At 43.1% G+C, this 17,527-nt stretch overlaps 1 protein-coding gene across 2 annotated transcripts; it reads left to right on the top strand.

The window, feature by feature from the left end:
* Positions 1-1,445: 1,445 nt before the first annotated feature.
* Positions 1,446-11,918, top strand: asb14a (ankyrin repeat and SOCS box containing 14a). Of its 2 annotated transcripts, XM_052101923.1 has the most exons (10): positions 1,446-1,522; positions 2,339-2,545; positions 2,632-2,684; positions 4,487-4,618; positions 6,763-6,921; positions 7,150-7,395; positions 8,263-8,434; positions 10,014-10,557; positions 10,804-10,957; positions 11,298-11,918. In XM_052101923.1, the coding sequence occupies exons 2-10, from the start codon at positions 2,421-2,423 to the stop codon at positions 11,468-11,470; spliced, it is 1,758 nt and encodes a 585-aa protein (XP_051957883.1). In that variant the 5' UTR covers positions 1,446-1,522; positions 2,339-2,420; the 3' UTR covers positions 11,471-11,918. The 2 variants fall into 2 exon arrangements, with proteins under 2 accessions (XP_051957883.1, XP_051957884.1); XM_052101924.1 differs by lacking the exon at positions 1,446-1,522 and having other exon boundaries at positions 2,055-2,545.
* The last annotated feature ends 5,609 nt before the right edge of the window (positions 11,919-17,527 follow it).

Genomic DNA, 17,527 nt, shown 5'->3' with positions numbered 1-17,527 from the left:
GGCTACAGCGATGCTTTGGACTACCCTTTTATGTCTATTAGGCATTGCACATCAGTGCCACGGTGTGATGGTTTACTGCTCCAACAACATCAGCTTCCGACAGAAGATCTCTGTTACTACATAACCCTGGTTCCCTGAGATGAGGTAACAAGGCTCCAAACAAATTCCGACTGCCACATCTGTGAGCTGCAATGATGAGAATCACCCGGACTGGGGTGAATGAATTTGGTTTGAGATTCACCTCCGGCCGGAGCTCCGCCCTCTCAGGGACAACTGTCGCTAAGGCCTCGGGGACCACCTCCCTCCATGATTTTAGGAGGTTTAGATGGTAAACTTGACGTGCTCCACCCTATCTGTTCGCTTAACCTCATAGTTGAGGTCTCCGACTTGCTGTGTGACCTCAAAGGGCCCTTGCACTAGATGTCTCCGCAGCCTGAAAAAGGAAAAGTCTGACAGTGTGTAGCTGGACTCTGGCTTATGTGCTCACTATGATGTCAGCCAGTGGCGTAGCCAAGGGTGGGCCTTGGCCCGCCCAAATTAGACCCAGTCCCAACCAGAATTTAGAGCTTGATGTAAGCAGTAATACAAGCACTTATATCCCAGTGTGAATTTTCATAGTCGAGTGCTGCTGTCATATAGCCGGCTTTGACATTCCTAAGCTTGGAGCAAATTCTCCTGTGTTAATCGACTAAAAGTGTGGAGATTTGCTCTAAGATCAAGAACATACAGAATTACATTTTTACTGTTTGAAGGTCCCTCCTTCCAAGCTTCCTGTATGATGTCGAGCAGGCCGCGTGGCATGCACACAGCAACTCAAATGGGGAAAAACCCTGTTGAGGCTTGCGGGACCTCTCGCACTGCAAATAGCAAGGGTTCAAGCCACTAGCATCCTCGTGTACAAATTTACAAATCATATTTTTTAAGGTTTTATTAAATTGTTCCACCAAACCATCTGTTTTGTGGGTAATAAACACTGGTGCGAATAAATTTAATACCTAGCAATTCATATAGTTCATGTAGTGTTCGTGACATAAAGGTAGTGCCTTGATCAGTGAGGATATCTTTTGGAATCCCCATTCGGGAGATTATTCGGAAGAGTGCCTCTGCAACACTACGTGCTGAGATGTTGTACAGGGGCACTGCTTCTGGATTTTGCGTTGCATAATCCACTAGACCAACACAAATCTATGCCCGTGTGCAGTCCGTTCTAATGGCCCGATGAGGTCTATGCCAATTCTCTCGAAGGGGACCTGGATAAGAGGTAAGGGGTGCAATGGTGCTTTTGGGGTGGCCGGTGGATTCACCAACTGACATTCACGGCACGCCACACACCACTTGTGAACGTCCCCATGAATGCCGAAGTGTGTGCCGGCTACATCACATGTCTAAATTCACAAGAGTGGCCTCTGCTGTCTCATGATCAGGTATTTATAGAGGAACTGTGACCTAAATAACCTAGTATGCAGCCTGGGTGATGCCCCCAAACCAACGGACACACAACAACAACCATAACTGATAAAAGGTAATGTGAAAAACTAAAGGGGAATGAATCATTTTGAGGTGTTGAAAGTGTAAAATTTTGCAGTTAAGGAAGGTTTGGTGTGTATGTGTGGTGGTTTGTTATCTTTTTGCATTTAGAAAGTCTTACCAAATTGCGACCTGTTAAAACTGCTGTGTTTTTTATTAATTATTGTGCCATACCATGATATTGACAGACAAATGCATGTCATAAAAGTAAAGACTAAAGCAGTTTACTTATATCACACAGATGTTTAATTCCAGTTATACACTTGCACGTGGTATTACATTTACAGTTTACATGTTTGTTGCAATCACATGGGCTGGAGATATTTGGCATGCATATCGTAATAAGTCACATGACATCTTTGCTCTATGATCCCATAAGAATAATTTTTTTAAGTGTTTCTCCTAGACGTCATACTAAACCCCGATAGCACACGTAGATCACCCAGAAGCCTATTTGATGTGTGTGTCTACATCAGGAAGATGCTGTTTGCTAATCTGGAATATGTCTATAAGATGTATGTCAATCAGATGTCACTAAGACATTCAACAGATGTCTTTAAGATGTTTGTGATTTAGAATGTTTGTAAATCTGATCTTTTTAAGATGTTTAGCAGATAATAATTAGATGAAATGCTCTTAAACAGACATCTCAGAGATATATTTGTGCTATCTCTGGGAAACTTTTCGCCAAATGAATTCGGGACTTTTGAGCATTTTGAGCCCTTCAATAGGCTATGGAACGTTTTGCCATGTTTCACTGTCCAACCTTTGAAAGATAAACCTCTGAGCAATACAATGTTAATATCACCAGGAGAGGAGAAGTTGATTTACAATTGAAAAAGGGTAATTTGAAGGAGTCACCAGTCACCACGGACATCCACCAAGACGGCATTATGGATCTGGACACTTCAGGAGATATTTTCGATGAGGATGTGGCAACACAGTTCATAATTGAACAGAGTCTGCTGCAGTGCCACAAGCAAACTGAGGTCAATAACTCCTCTGGTGACGTCTGCAGGTGCAAACAGACTTTCCGCCTATAACAAGCTGGAATTCAATGATGTTGTGAAATACTTGAATTAAATTTTACATTTTTGTCTGCAGGAACATTCAGATTACTCCTGCGAGAGAGAAAATATTCAATGCCATAAAACATGGTAAGAATGCTTGACAACCTTAGTAGGTTTTCAGGGGCATTTCTAATGTTTTTGAAAAGTAGCTGTAAAATAATGGATGAGATATCATCACACAATAAATACTTCCCTAAAGTTCATTTTAAATGTCCGGTCTCTATTTTAGACTCCACATCTATTTACTGTCTACTGATTTGAATGTAATCATGTTACAATTGTTATTTTTCCCTTTCAAAAACATTCAAACAAGCAATGTATTTAACATAATGGTTCCTCAGGGGAAGTAACAAAGTATTAATATTTAGTTACTGTGCTTAGTTAAAGCTGAAGTGTGTAACTTTTTCAATGTTGAAATACTTACATTGTATACAGTCATTCGTTGGGTAATTTTCTCAAAAACTGTAAATACTGTGTTTCTTTGACTTTACAAAAATATCTTTGTTTGGTTTGCCCTGCCATCCTGCCCGACACACAACATTGGCTCGACCAATGGGGTGAGCTGGGGGCAGGACTACAGAATCTTCACACTTCAGCTTTAAGTACATAATTGTACTTTCAAGTTCAATAATTGTAATTTTCGTTTCTATATTTCTGATGACTTCTATTTCATTAGTCGAACTTGTCAATTCATTTTGAGTAATTGAGGAAGTCAATTAATATTTTTACACCAATACATCAATCCAGACACTTTTGTTACTTTTGCGACTGATCAAAACACAAAATAACACTGTTGTAAATGTTAGCATATGCGACTCGGAGATAGTGATGTTCAATTCGTGGACAAATCGTTTAAGTCAAATCTTTCAATAAATGCGATTCTCTTGAATCAGTCAAATCTGTTCGAAAAGCAGTCTGAATCATTAATTTTGCGAATCAATTAGTGAATCTGAATCAAAATAATCCAGAACCCAGAACGGCGTGTTTTATGATACGGTTCATGTAAATTGTTGTATTCATTTTTGAATCAAACTTTTAAAATGTTGTGAGGGGGCCTGTGTAGCTCAGTGAGTATTGACTCTGACTATCACACCAGGTGTCACAAGTTCGAATCCAGGGTGGTTGAGTGACTCCAGCCAGGCCTCCCAAGCAACCAAATTGGCCCAGTTGCTAGGGAGGGTAGAATCACATGGGGTAACCTCCTCATGGTCGCTATAATGTGGTTCGCTCTCGGTGGGGCGTGTGGTGAGTTGTGCGTGGATGCCGTGGAGAATAGCGTGAAGCCACCACACGTGCTATGTCTCCGCGGTAATGCGCTCAACAAGCCACGTGATAAGATGCACGGATTGACAGTCTCAGAGGCTCAGAGATTCGTCCTCAGCCACTTGGATTGAGGCAAGACACTAGTTCCAAATTGGGGAGAAAAGGGGAGAATAAAAAAGAAAAGAAAAAAGAATGTTGTGAAATACTGATGAAGTTATGTGCGTGAACATGTGTTCAGATTTCCCGCCTTTCCTGGAGAACATGTCCATATATGTAATATTTAGCAGTTGGTGGAAGGGTAATAAAATGTGGTAACATTTACATTTAACCAAATGTACAATTTGGGTACTTTCTATAACACTGGTGAATACAGATATCTGACATCTATAGCTCACAACATTGTGTATAAATGTACTAAACCTCTAGAAATGCCTGAAATAGAATACTGTGAAATATATATCAACATATAACAAAGAAAAAAACAGGAATTCTACAACAGTTTATTGCCCCGACATTTAAAACATTTGGGTCTCTTTTTGTCACTTTTTTTTTCCTTGCCATTTTGCCTTTCTGTTTAATTTCTAATCCTGTTATTGACTCATGTCTCTTTCTTGATGGTTTATCAGGTGATGAAAATGCTCTCCGTAAACTGACAGTTCACCAGCGAGCCTTTTATGAAGAGGATAGCACAGGATTCATTCCATTACACGAGGCTGCTATACAGAGCAACCAGAACATCCTTGAGATCACATTCAATGGTCTGTCGTGCACATTTTTAGGCTTGTAGCAAAGGCAGACTAGAAAATCCAATGAGTTGTTCAGTCTCCCTATGTTGTCACATCCCTGTATTAGTTACTTCTGTGAAACACAAAAGGTCATCTTAGAGGGAATGTCTACTCTTTTTCTACAATGTAAGTGGATGGTGATTTATCAACATGATCACACAGGAATTCGACATGTTGGTACCGAATGTTCCGGTTTCCTGAAATTGACACCATTCTGCCGAGATACTGAAAAGTGCCATCTTCCATCAGACATTTTTGCATAGATTAAAATGTGTTTACCTTTTCCTGTGATGTTACTGGTGCTACTGAGACATGTGTTCTTGTCCTGTGGGAGTCAGAAAGCAATCACATTCACATAATCAATGGTGAGCATGATTTGGAGGTTGCATTTTTGCTTTAAAATTTTAATTATACTCCACTGATGTTTAGATTTAGGGTTGGGGTTTGAATTTGAGTAAGGGAGTAGAATTAACTAAAAATACAACTTGCTTTTGGCACCACTCTGTGGATATTTCACCCGGAAATTGGAGTGCACAAGTGCTCATACATTCAACAACACGTCAAGCTTCGGCCACTGGGGGCAGTAGTTTAATTTCAGGTGAAGAACTTTCAACCAACTGTTGGTGAGTTCACATTGAGATCATCTGGTTTTTATTTAGTTAAGCGCCAAAAAACCCCACTATAAAAGTAGTCCATACGACTTCTGTGCTGTATTCCAAGTTTTCTGAAGCCATATGAACCTAATGATAATCATTCCATCTGCCATAACTCTTAAAAGCCCTTATACTCAGGTGCATTTTAAGGTTGCTGCCCACAGTTTTTCACACTAAAATTGAAATGCTTACCATTCACACACACTGTGAACTAATTGCAAAAAATCTGTCTATTTTTTCTGAGGACACCCCAATTAAAAAATAAACAAAGACTCCAATTATTCATAAATAATATTGTGTTTTTAATTTTATAATAAACAGAATGTTTGTTTTTTTCAATAAATAATTTGGTCCTAACTTTGTTAACATGTAATTCTGCTTCTGTTCACTCTACCTCACTTTGACAAGTCTAAATTTATTCCACTAGATGGCAGCAAGCACTTCTCTATCACATTCCATCACAATATACTCATCTGAAATGTAGGTGGCACTCTTACACATTTTCGCCCTCACAGATGTGCTCGTCCATAGACATTCAGTCTTATTTTCAGTTCAAGCACCACCCTCATTGTTTCATTGAATATTTTAGCCAATGAGTGGACTAGAAGCTCAATCTAGGTGTCATTAGAAAGCTGAGATCCTCCCTTTTGTAATGATATATAACATTTTATCATCAATAGTCTAAAAACATATTTTTCTGATGATTATTTTTAATGCTTTTCCTTCTGGATGGGTTGTAACATTGGATAATTCAGCCAAGCAAGCTCCCAAAGTAAAAAAACAGAATTTTTAGGTAAACGCAGATATAAAGTTTTTGGCTACTTGTGGCTTACAGCAGCGATTATTGAAGTGTAAAAGAGGTGTTTGTATTTGATGACTTACAGAAATCATATTTCACTTTGTGATTCTTTTGAAAATCTTTCAATCTGTGGTTTTAGGGCAACAAATGAACTGTACAGTCACGTTCCTGACAATGAGAGAATTCTTTTGGTGTATGACTTGTCCATTTAGGTGCTATATGAAGGACTTTTATTTGTATAGAAATATTTCTACCCCATTAACTTTAGGTGGTGCTAATTTTCAACGTGAATGATTTGAGGCTTTATTTTGTTATTTTAAGTAACATAAATGCAGAAGTGATGGTTATCTCTTAAAACGTTTTGAAGCTTTCAAATGATACCTCATATGCCTGAGCTATACATATGGGGACTTTAATGTTTGAAGCAAAATAGCGAAATAGCGCCACCTTTGTGCGCCGGCGGGTCCATAGGGTTTAAGGGTTAACTTTGATGGTGCTAAATCTCTATCTACTTTCGTTGTATGGAAAAGAGAAGCTCAAACATTCTGCCTAACATATCATTTTGTGTCTTACAACAGAGAAAATAATAATGGTGTCCAAACAACATGAAGGTAAGTCAATATTCATTCTGAGTGAACCATTACTGTAATTAATCATTTCCACAGCTTCTCCTGAGGATTCAAAGCACAGAGGGACTCATCATGGTAAAACAGCCCTATTCTTAGCTGTGGAGAAAGGTCTTGTGGAAAACACCTGTTTTTTGTTGGACAACGGCAGCAGTCCAGACACCCTGGATGAGGAGGAAGACTCGCCTCTCATTGTAGGTCAGTAAAGCTTCATTAAAATGACAATTTAAAACAGAATGAACTGGCTTGACAACTTTAGTTTTCTTTCCCGTTTTTATGTATTTCCTATTTTTTTCAAATTGACAATATTATTTACTTTGACTTTTGTTTGATAGTAATGATTACATTACACTTCTTTTGCAACCAAATTTGACAGACAACTCTTTCAGTTCAGTTATGTTCAAGCTGTCATCTTCCTCCCCACAGCCATACGAAACAACCACTACGACATGGTGAAAGTTCTACTCAACTTTAATGTTAGTGTTAACCAGGAGGGGGCGCACCGCAGGACCGCACTACATGAAGCTGCCCGGTTGGGTCTGACAGATTTTGTAGATCTGTTGTTGAAAAACGGGGCTCATCCTGACCCCATGAGCACTTACGGCCTGACCCCTTTAGCATTAGCTGCACAGGGAGGACACCTGGAAATCATTCGAACTCTTCTGCGGAGAGGTCAGCATTTGTGTTGAAGCATATGATTATGTAAAAATGGGCTGCATCCCAATTCTAGGGTGACCATACATCCCCTTTTTCGGACCTGAAAAAGTGTCCGGCCGGGATTTGGCTTTGTCTTCATAGTGATGTACTCTCTATAGTTAGGACTATCATGCATTCTGTATATATCCCCTTTATCTCGGAAGAGCGAGATAAAGGGGAGCCAGAGGCGTCAGTTCCACAGAGAGAGAGAGAGACGCACATGGCCGTGTTGCATGTGTGTCTGTGTTTTATTTATGTTTGTTTTAAGTTAAGTTTGAAACTCGAAATTTATGTTTACTGTTCAGCCGATTCCCGCCTCCTCCTTACCCATCCTTGAACTGTAACACATTCCTTACGAAATATAACCGTGGTCTTTGTAGTAAAACCAAAGTAAACACAACATCTACTATGGTTGTGAGAGAATGCAAAAATATTGCAAGGGAACCCAAAACTTAATGTGAGGGAACGCAAACTATTTTAGTCCCTCCCTTTCCTCTAAGAGGCTCCATTGTTCTTCTCTAGGTGATGGGAAAGTCCAAATGTTTGAATATGTAGAAAGATAACAAGCAAGTAATGGCACATGTTTCCATAACATAAATTCTGTGTGTTGTTTGCAAGGGATACTGCGCAATAATGACCCAAAAAGCATGCACAGGTGCACCCTTTGAGAATCCAATGAAAATAGTACACAATTAGCTTACTATATTCAATGTACAGTACTATGATATACAAAATATTTAGGATGGTTAGTGTATGAATTGGAATGCAGCTATAGTATTGTACATTATAGTATAGCATGTTTGTTATGTGCCGTTCAAAGTCACTAATAAAACTCTGATGTAGGTGCTAATGTGGAGTCTCAGGCTCAGGACAGCGCTACTATCCTGTTTGAAGCTTCTGCTTCAGGAAACCCTGATGTGATTTCACTACTGCTGGAACATGGAGCAGACGCTAATGTACCCAAACACACAGGCCATCTGCCCATTCACAGAGTGGCTCACCGTGGACATGTGAAGTTAGTGACGTTTTTTATATGATGTTTTTTCAAAGCAAAGTCACGGAAAACAACACAGTATGTAAAGCTGGTTTAACAGCCTAGGAATAAACCATGGTTTGATTTAAGGCTTTAATATTAGCAAAGAATTTCAGTCATAACAGGCCTCACTGTTTCACCCCTAAAGGTATCTTTCACACAAAAATGAAAATTCTCTCATTATTTGCTCATGCCATCCCAGATGTGCGATGTCCTTTGTTCTGCTGAACACAAACTAAGATTTTTTGAAGAATAATTCAGCTCTGTAGGTCCGTATAATGCAAGTGAACATTGGCCAGAATTTTGAAGCTCCAAAAAGCCAAAAAGTTGTGCTGCACCATTTGCATTTGCTTTGAATGATATCTCAAATTTTGCAGCTAGATGAGGAGAGACATTCTTAAAGTAAGTTAAAATTAGGTTTAATAAATAAATGTAATGATCTGTAATTGAAATAAATTTTAACAATTAATTTTATCAAAAAAATATTTTACTTTAATTTTAAAATTAATTAATTTAAATGTTAAAATTATTTTAAAATTAAATCAATATTTCTTTTTTAAAATGTAATTAAAATCAAGCAATCCAAATAATTTGCTAAGCAATATTGAAGTATAACTTGCGTAACTTGTCCCACACAATTTGTGCAATAAATGATTGATAAGCATGCTAAAATTAAGCAATTCATTCATTAAAATTTTATTTTTAACAATTAATTAATAAAAAGTTAACAATATATTATAATTTAATTATTTTTCAAATCAAGCAAGTAATAAATTGTTTTTATATTAAATTAATTAAAATGTAATTAAAATGTAATTTAAATCAAATTAAAATTACAATTAAATTAAAATGAAACAATCAAAAATTAAATTAGTTATATCTCATAATATCATTGTGGCAGGGCGGAGGGCGAGGCCGGGTCGTGATCATACACACCCGGTCCCGTATTAGGCTAATCAAGCCTCCGTGAGGGATAAAGGTTGACTGCAGAGGATTGGGCGGGAGAGAGAGATTGTTTACGGACATGTCCGTCATGTGTGTGTTTGTGTCTTCTGGATGTTGGTGAGGGCGTTGATGACTTCGGCCAGCGGTGAAGGCTCCATAGCGACACTCTCCTCCAAACCGGGTTCTCGGCACCACTGTAAAGTGATCAATGGAAAGGAGGGGGCGAGAACCGGCTTTTCAATATAAATAATACTTTAATTTCAAACTAAAACAGAAGACACAAACACACACATGACGGACATGTCCGTAAACTATCTCTCTCTCTCTCCCGCACGATCCTCTGCTGTCGACCTTTATCCCTCACGGAGGCTTGATTAGCCTAATACGGGACCGGGTGTGTATGATCACGACCCGGCCCCGCCCTCCGCCCTGCCACAATCATAGTCTAATTTTTTAAATATGTAAATTAAAAAGATATCCCCCATCCCAGTGTGGCTAATTTTTATTTGTATCATTTGTTATAGCTAACTAATTTTACTAAAGGGCTGCATTTAAACTACTTTAAATTATGAGTAACTTAACCCTGACTCTGTATATAAACATCATCTCCTCTCAGGGCTCTTGCTCTTCTGATACCCATAACAACATGGGATGCAGTAGATGACAGTGGAATCAGTCCCCTTCATTCAGCAGCAGCCAGTGGACAAACACAGTGTCTGGAGATGCTTCTCAATGCCGGTTATGATCCCAACTTCATGCTTCATTCATGGGTACGGCGTAACTACGACGACAATCGCCAGTCTGCCTTGTACTTTGCCGTAGCCAATGACGACGTCGCATCTACCAAGGTTCTGCTAGAAGCTGGAGCCATGCCCAACCAGGACCCTATCAAATGCCTGCAGTTGGCGCTACACCTGGGCAACTATGAGCTGATCCACGTGTTGCTACGATATGGTGCCAATGTCAATTATTTTTGCAGGGTGAACACAACTCACTTCCCGTCGGCTTTACAGTACGCCCTAAAGGACGAGATTGTGCTGCGGATGCTGTGTAACTATGGTTACGATGTGGAGCGTTGCTTTGACTGTCCATATGGAGACGGCTCGCACGTGCCACATGGTTACGAGGGCTGGAGTGATACTGTCATCAAAGACACTCTGGTGATTAGTTAAAAAAAATTGGCTAGGAATATAAATTCTGTCATTTTTTACTCACACTCAATTTAAGTCTTTATTCACTGAAAATCTTATTTGCATTCAGAGACAAAAATGGCATGTTTGCACACAAGGTTTGATATCATGGACGCTTCATTGATCATTGAGTTGATGACAGAAATTACATTTTGTGTAAATTTCTAATGTTTCAAGCACTGATTTTGGACCTAATTAAACCGTATCTCTCTGTAGTTCTGTGAGGTCATATCAGTGTCATGGTTGAAGCATCTCTCTGGAGATGTGGTACGTATCATGCTGGACTATGTTGATCATGTGACCTTCTGCTCGAAACTGAAGGCTGCTCTCATGGAGCAAAAACAATGGCCTGAAATCTGCAAAATTCAAGGTTTGTACAAGAACAATGTAGATAAAAATGTGACATGGGGTCTTACGAAGTCTCTCAGGAACATGTCCAGGTCATATTTAACAACAGAAATGAGAAATTAGATTATACTTTATAATAAAGACGTTTAAATCTACTTTAGGACCATTAAGATTTATTGCATTGTGACATTATTTTCGTGACACTTTCCCCAACAAATTCTGATTCTCTTATGCAAAACATCATATCTTGTTTTTCTCTTCATGATTCTCTGAACATGATCGTCAAGAGATTGTATGTACAAATGGTGGAACACAAATGATGATTATTATTTTAATTTTTTTTCTTACGTTTTTGTTCACAGAGAACGTTCGCTCTTTGCAGCACCTCTGTCGACTGAAGATCAGGAGCTGTTTGGGTCGACTGCGTCTGAGAGCTGCAGTTTTCATGAGCTTCCTTCAGTTGCCAGATCGACTGAAGCAGTTCATCCTATATAAAGAACATGACCTCTACAGCCAGAAAAGTCAAAGCAAATGAAATAATCAAAACATACTTCTGATTTACGTTTAAGACAGATGTGGCTATAATGGTCCTTAAAATGTAAAGTAAGGCTAAACACTTTTTTTAGGGGCTGATTATGCTTCTGCCTTTAATAAAGTATATCAAATAATATGATGGACTTGTTGTCCAAAATACCCAAGTATCTTCTTAACATACAGGTTTTGAGAATGTAAACAAAGTCTTAAATTTGATACATATTTATTGAAGTGAATAATTTGTATAAATAAATAAATAATGGATGATATCATCTTTGATAAGAGCATTGATATATTTACAAGTCCTAGCGATAGCATGTAGGAAACAGAACTGTGTATAGAGCTTTTTTAACCTATATAAAAATGTATTTTAGGAGGCTACATTGTTTATGCTGTGATTATAAACAAACGACAAATTCTTTGAAAAAATCGCCTTATTGTCATAAATGTTACCACATATACATTTCTTGTCTTCAACACTATTAAAAATATTTTAAAAGTTTCCAAAATCTCGTGATTTTCTTTTAAGATTTTCTTGAAAATGCCCAATTCCCAATGCACTCTAAGTCCTCGTGGTGGCATAGTGTCTCGTCTCAATCCGGGTAGCGAACGACGAATGCCTCCGCATCTGAGACTGTCAATGCACGCGTCTTATCATGTGGCTTGTTGAGCGTGTTACCGTGGAGAGGTAATGCGCATGGAGGCTTCACACTATTTTCTGTGGCATCCACACACATCTCACCACGCGCACCACAGAGAACCACATTATAGCGACCACGAGGAGGTTACCTCATGTGACTCTACCCTCTCTGGCAACTAGGCCAATTTGGTTGCTTAGGAGACCTGACTGGAGTGACTCAGCACACCCTGGATTTGAACTTGCGACTCCAGGCTGATAGTCAGCTTCAATACTCGCTGAGATACCCATAGGCTGATAAGGGTTTTAGAATATAATTAGTAATAAGTAAAACAATTACTTTTCAGACAGAGTAATTAGTACAGTAATCTAATTACACAGTTGAAGATGCATTTCTTAGTTAGTAATTCATGACTTTGTTTAGAGTAACTTACCCAACACTGGTCATTTCAATACAATGTTCTGACCACCATTCACTTGCGTTGTATGGACCTTCTTTCATTTTTGGTTGAACGTCTAGGTTACGTATCTAACCTCCATTCCCCGATGGAGGGAACGAGACGTTGTGTCAGAGAAGCGACACTAGGGGTCTCTCTTGAGCGCCGATATACACCTCTGATCTATGAAAAAAGGCCAATGAGATGTTGGCAGCCGGTATTTGCATATCCCACCCCCGGACATACGGGTATTTAAGCGGCGCAAATACGGGAGTTCATTCAGGATTTTTCTGAGGAGCCGGAAATGGTCCGGCCACAACAGTGGCTCGGCACAGCGACATGGCGGGGAAGACACAACGTCTCGTTCACTCCATCGGGGAACGGAGGTTACATACGTAACCTAGACGTTCCCCTTCTGTCGCTCTCTCCACGTTGTGTCAGAGAAGCGACACTAGGGGTCCACTTATAAACGCGCCATGTGCTGAGCCATGTACGTGAACTGCTGATACAGGAGCGAGCAGGTATTCTTACGTGCAAAGGCGACCAGCTGTATCAGACTGCACGTACCCTTCCCCAATGCCCCATTAAAGCCATCAGAGTCCTTCTGGTTACCCTGGAGGGGGGAACAAGGTGATGGCCGCCAACCTGGGAACGGGCCAGCCTGGCTGGGCCTCTTTTCTCTCTATGTTTCTCGCATAGAGCAACTACGGCCGGGGCCCTTACACTCATTGAGGGAAGGGGGTCTTAGCCCTTCTTTCAGGGGGAGAAGACCCTGCAGAGGCCACACCTACCCTGCAGGGGAGGCAAAGAGTGGCAAATACATCACATGGCCTGTTAGGACCTATGTGGAAAAGTTGGTGCGGTGATAGATCCAGCCTCGTACAGCATGGCGACCGAGGCAGCTGTAACTGCCTAAGGGAGACACGGGGGTCCGCTTGTGAGGGGACAGTACAGCGGAATTACACACAGGGGAAGTCCGAACAGGAGGCCTTACCTGTGGAGCACCTATTCCAGTACAGGGTAGATTGGGTACCCGTAGTGGCTTGGGTCGGCGAGTTCCTCCGCTGAACTGCGGACCCAAAAGGGCTAGGGAGGAGTCAACCACGACCCGAAGATGGGATCTCCTGGGAACGGAGGCGCACTATTTTACCTCGGCTGAGGGAAAGGCCGCTAGGCGCAAGCGATTCACCCGGCCAGATCGTCAGCGGGAAAACACGGGACGATACTGACTCAACTCGGAGATTGTAAAATCTCGAGAAAGTGTTAGGTGTTGCCCACCCTGCTGCTCTGCAGATGTCTGCTAGGGAGGTGCCCCTGGCCAGTGCCCACGAGGACGCAACACCCCTGGTGGAGTGAGCTCGGACCCGCAAGGGGGGCACGGCCTGGGTGTGATAAGCCAATGAAATGGTGTCGACAACCCAGTGGGCAAGCCTCTGTTTGGAGACAGCATTCCCTTTCCGCTGTCCCCCGAAGCAGACAAAGAGCTGCTTAGAGCGTCTAGTGCTCTGCGTGCGGTCCAGATAGATACGCAAAGCACGTACCGGACACAGCAACGAAAGGGCTTGGTCTGCCTCCTCCCTGATCAGCGCTTGCTGGTTCACTACCGGATCTATGAAGGGTGTGGTAGGAACCTTGTGCACATAGCCCGGTCGCGGTCTTAGGATCACGTATGTGTCTGCCAGACCGAACTCCAGGCAAGTGTCGCTCACAGAGAATGCTTGCAGGTCCCTGACCCTCTTGATGGAGGCGAGCGTGATCAGCAGGGCAGTCTTGAGAGAGAGGGCCCTGAGTCCAGCTGAATCTAGCGGCTCGAAGGAGGGTCTCTGGAGGCCCATGAGGACGATCGAGAGATCCCAGGAGGGGAATCGGTTAGGCCGGGAGGGAGGTAGCCTCCGGGCACCTTTTAGGAACCTGTCAATTTTTATTTTATTTTATTTAACCTTTATTTATCCAGGTAAACTGTTTGAGAACCACTTCTCATTTACAAACATGACCTGGCCAAGAGGCTACAGGAATAAATAAGAACATACTGTACAGCTGTACATAGTCAAACACATAACACATAGAACAAGCAATTAAATTAAAAAAGATAGACAACAAAGGGGAAAAGAAAAGGAATAGAGTGCTTAAATATGTGTGTATAAATATGGTTCATTATTGTCAGCAGGAACAAGAGTCAACTATGTAATGTTCGAAATTTTTTTTAAAGGTGGAGATTGGGATCAGAGATGTAAGTTTCAGGGTATTTTGTAGTATATTCCAGTCATGTACTGATGCAAAGCGGAAGGCATTACATCCAAAGGTAGTAGAAGTAGGGGGGGTACTAAATTTAATCAAATTACTTGATCTTGTGTGATAGGTGTTATGAGCGGCATGAAGTAGGGATGACAAATATAGAGGTGCCTTGCCTCTATTAGAATTGTCTTGTATATGAAGAGAAACCAATGATGGAGCCGCCGGGTATAAAGGGAGGGCCAACCCACCAGTTTATACAGGTCACAATGATGAGTGTGAAAGGGTGCATTAGTGGCAAAACGGATGGCTGAATGATAGATGGTGTCAAGTTTTTTTAGAGCTGTGTTTGGTGCCATTCTGTAGATAATATCTAAAATTGGCAGTACTGTCGTCTTAACGAGATTAAGTCGTGCTTACCAAGAGACTTGCTGTCTATCGTGTCGTGGTGAGCCGCGATGGCGGCGACATACACCTTGAGGGTGGAGGGTGACAGCCTCCTCTCCAGCCTCTCCTGTAGAAACACGAGCACTGACCTAAACGCGCACTTCTGTGGGTCTTCAGCCTGGGAAGAACACCAGTTTGCGAACAGACGCCACTTTAGGGCGTAAAGATGCCTGGTCGAGGGGGCTCTGGCTTGGTTGATAGTATCTATGATGGTCGGTGGTAGGCCGGCTAGATCTTCCGCATCCCGTCCAGGGGCCAGACGTGGAGATTCCAGAGGTCTGGGTGCAGGTGCCAGAGCGTGCCCCGTCCCTGAGAAAGAAGGTCCTTCCTCAGGGGAATTTGCCAGGGAGGGGCTGTCGCGAGGAGCGTGAGGTCCGAGAACCAAGTCCGGGTGGGCCAGTATGGGGCCACCAGAATGACTTGCTCTTCGTCCTCCCTGACCTTGCATAGCACCTGTGCAAGAAGGCTCACTGGAGGAAATGCGTACTTGCACAGCCCCGCGGGCCAGCTGTGTACCAAAGCATCTGCCCCGAAGGGAGCCTCTGTCCGGGCATACCAGTGCGGGCAGTGGGAGGTTTCTTGGGAGGCAAACAGGTCTACCTGGGCTTGCCGAACCGGTCCCAGATCAGCTGGACCGACTGGGGGTGGAGCCTCCACTCTCCGCCGGGCAAGCTTTGTCTTGACAGCGCGTCCGCTATCACATTGAGGTTGCCGGGGATGTGAGTGGCGTGCAGTGACTTGAGTCGCTGCTGACTCCAAAGGAGGAGATGACGGGCGAGCTGTGACATGTGGAGGGAGCGTACTCCGCCTTGGCGATTTATGTAGGCTACCACTGTGGTGCTGTTTGTCCTGACTAGGACATGTTTGTCTCGAATTAACGGGAGAAACTTCCTCAGGGCAAAGAAACAGCCAGCAGCTCGAGGCAGTTGATGTGTCAATGCAGCGGGGATGGTTCCAACGGCCTGCGGCTGCGTGCCCGTTGCACACGGCACCCCAACCCAGTTTGGAGGCGTTGGTTGTGACCAGAACGCGTCGGGACACCTGCTGCAAGGGTACCCCTGCCCGTAAAAAGCAGAGGTCTGTCCAGGGTTTGAAGGTTTGGCGGCAGGCGGTGGTAACTTTCACATTGTGCGTGCTGCGGCGCCATGCTCGTCTCAGGACACGAGTCTGGAGCCAGTGCTGAAGTGGTCTCATATGCATCAACCCCAGCGGCGCGGCTGCCGCGGAGGATGCCAAATGCCCCAGGAGCTGTTGGAATCGTTTTAGAGGGACCACAGTACCTGGCTTGAAGGAAGCGAGGCATTTCAGCACCGACTGAGCACGCTCGTTGGAGAGACGTGCTGTCATTGAGACTGAGTCTACTCCAAACCGAAAGCCCCAAACGGCTGAGGTGCCTGAGCACCTGGTCTCTGTGCACGCATAGTAACTCTCGCGAGGGGGCCAGGATGAGCCAGTCGTCGAGGTAATTGAGTAAGCGTATGCCGGCTTCTCGGAGCGGGGCAAGAGCTGCCTCTGCGACTTTCGTGAAGACGCGAGGGGACAGAGACAGGCCGAAGGGGAGGACTTTGTACTGATACGCCTGGCCATCGAACGCGAACCGTAGAAAGGGTCGATGTCGAGGGCGAATCGAGACGTGGAAGTACGCGTCCTTCAGGTCTGCCGCTGCGAACCAATCTAGATGCCGGAAGCCAGATAGAATTTGTTTCTGGGTGAGCATTTTGAACGGGAGTTTGGACAGGGTCATATTGAAAACTCCAAGATCAGGTCCAAGATCGGTCGTAAGCTGCCGCCTTTCTTGGGTACAACGAAGTAAGTGCTGTAGAAACCCTTCTTCGTTTTGGTTGGAGGGACAGGCTCTATCGCGTCCTTGATTAGAAGGGAGGCGATTTCTTTGCGCAGGGACTGGGCATGTTCGCTGTGTACTGCGGAAAAATGAACGCCCACGAAGGGGGGTGGAGGCCTGGCAAACTGAATTGCGTAACCGAGTCAAATGCTCCGGTGCATCCAGCGTGACGGGCTGGGCAGTGAAAGCCACGCCTCTAAACTCTGTGCTAGGGGCACCAAGGGGACGAGTATTTTGGACGTACCCGGCGGGGCTTCGCAGCGGTGCAGAACAGGTAATGCGGCGTCGGGCGGCAGTGAAGCGGCCAGAGGCTCCGGTGCTGAGAATAGACTCAAAGCACTTACCTTGCTGAACCATCCACAAACGCAGCCTCGGTGTGATCGCTACCCAGACACATGAGACAACGCCTGTGGCCGTCTGAAGCGGAGAGCACTCTACCGCATCCAGGAACAACACAGGGGC

This window comes from Xyrauchen texanus, chromosome 32 (assembly GCF_025860055.1).
Source record: "Xyrauchen texanus isolate HMW12.3.18 chromosome 32, RBS_HiC_50CHRs, whole genome shotgun sequence".
In the NCBI taxonomy this organism is placed as follows: domain Eukaryota; kingdom Metazoa; phylum Chordata; class Actinopteri; order Cypriniformes; family Catostomidae; genus Xyrauchen; species Xyrauchen texanus.
The sequence above is the reverse complement of the archived record's forward strand: the minus strand, read 5'-3'. Positions and strand labels throughout refer to the sequence as shown.

What these genes read in the sequence shown, in the direction of transcription:
- asb14a (XM_052101923.1), top strand. Translation starts at nt 2,421, where the DNA reads ATGGATCTGGACACTTCAGGAGATATTTTCGATGAGGATGTGGCAACA. An exon ending in AGACTCGCCTCTCATTGTAG is followed by an intron (nt 6,922 to 7,149) that starts GTCAGTAAAGCT and finishes TCCTCCCCACAG; the next exon opens with CCATACGAAACAACCACTAC. An exon ending in TGAAATCTGCAAAATTCAAG is followed by an intron (nt 10,958 to 11,297) that starts GTTTGTACAAGA and finishes TTTTGTTCACAG; the next exon opens with AGAACGTTCGCTCTTTGCAG.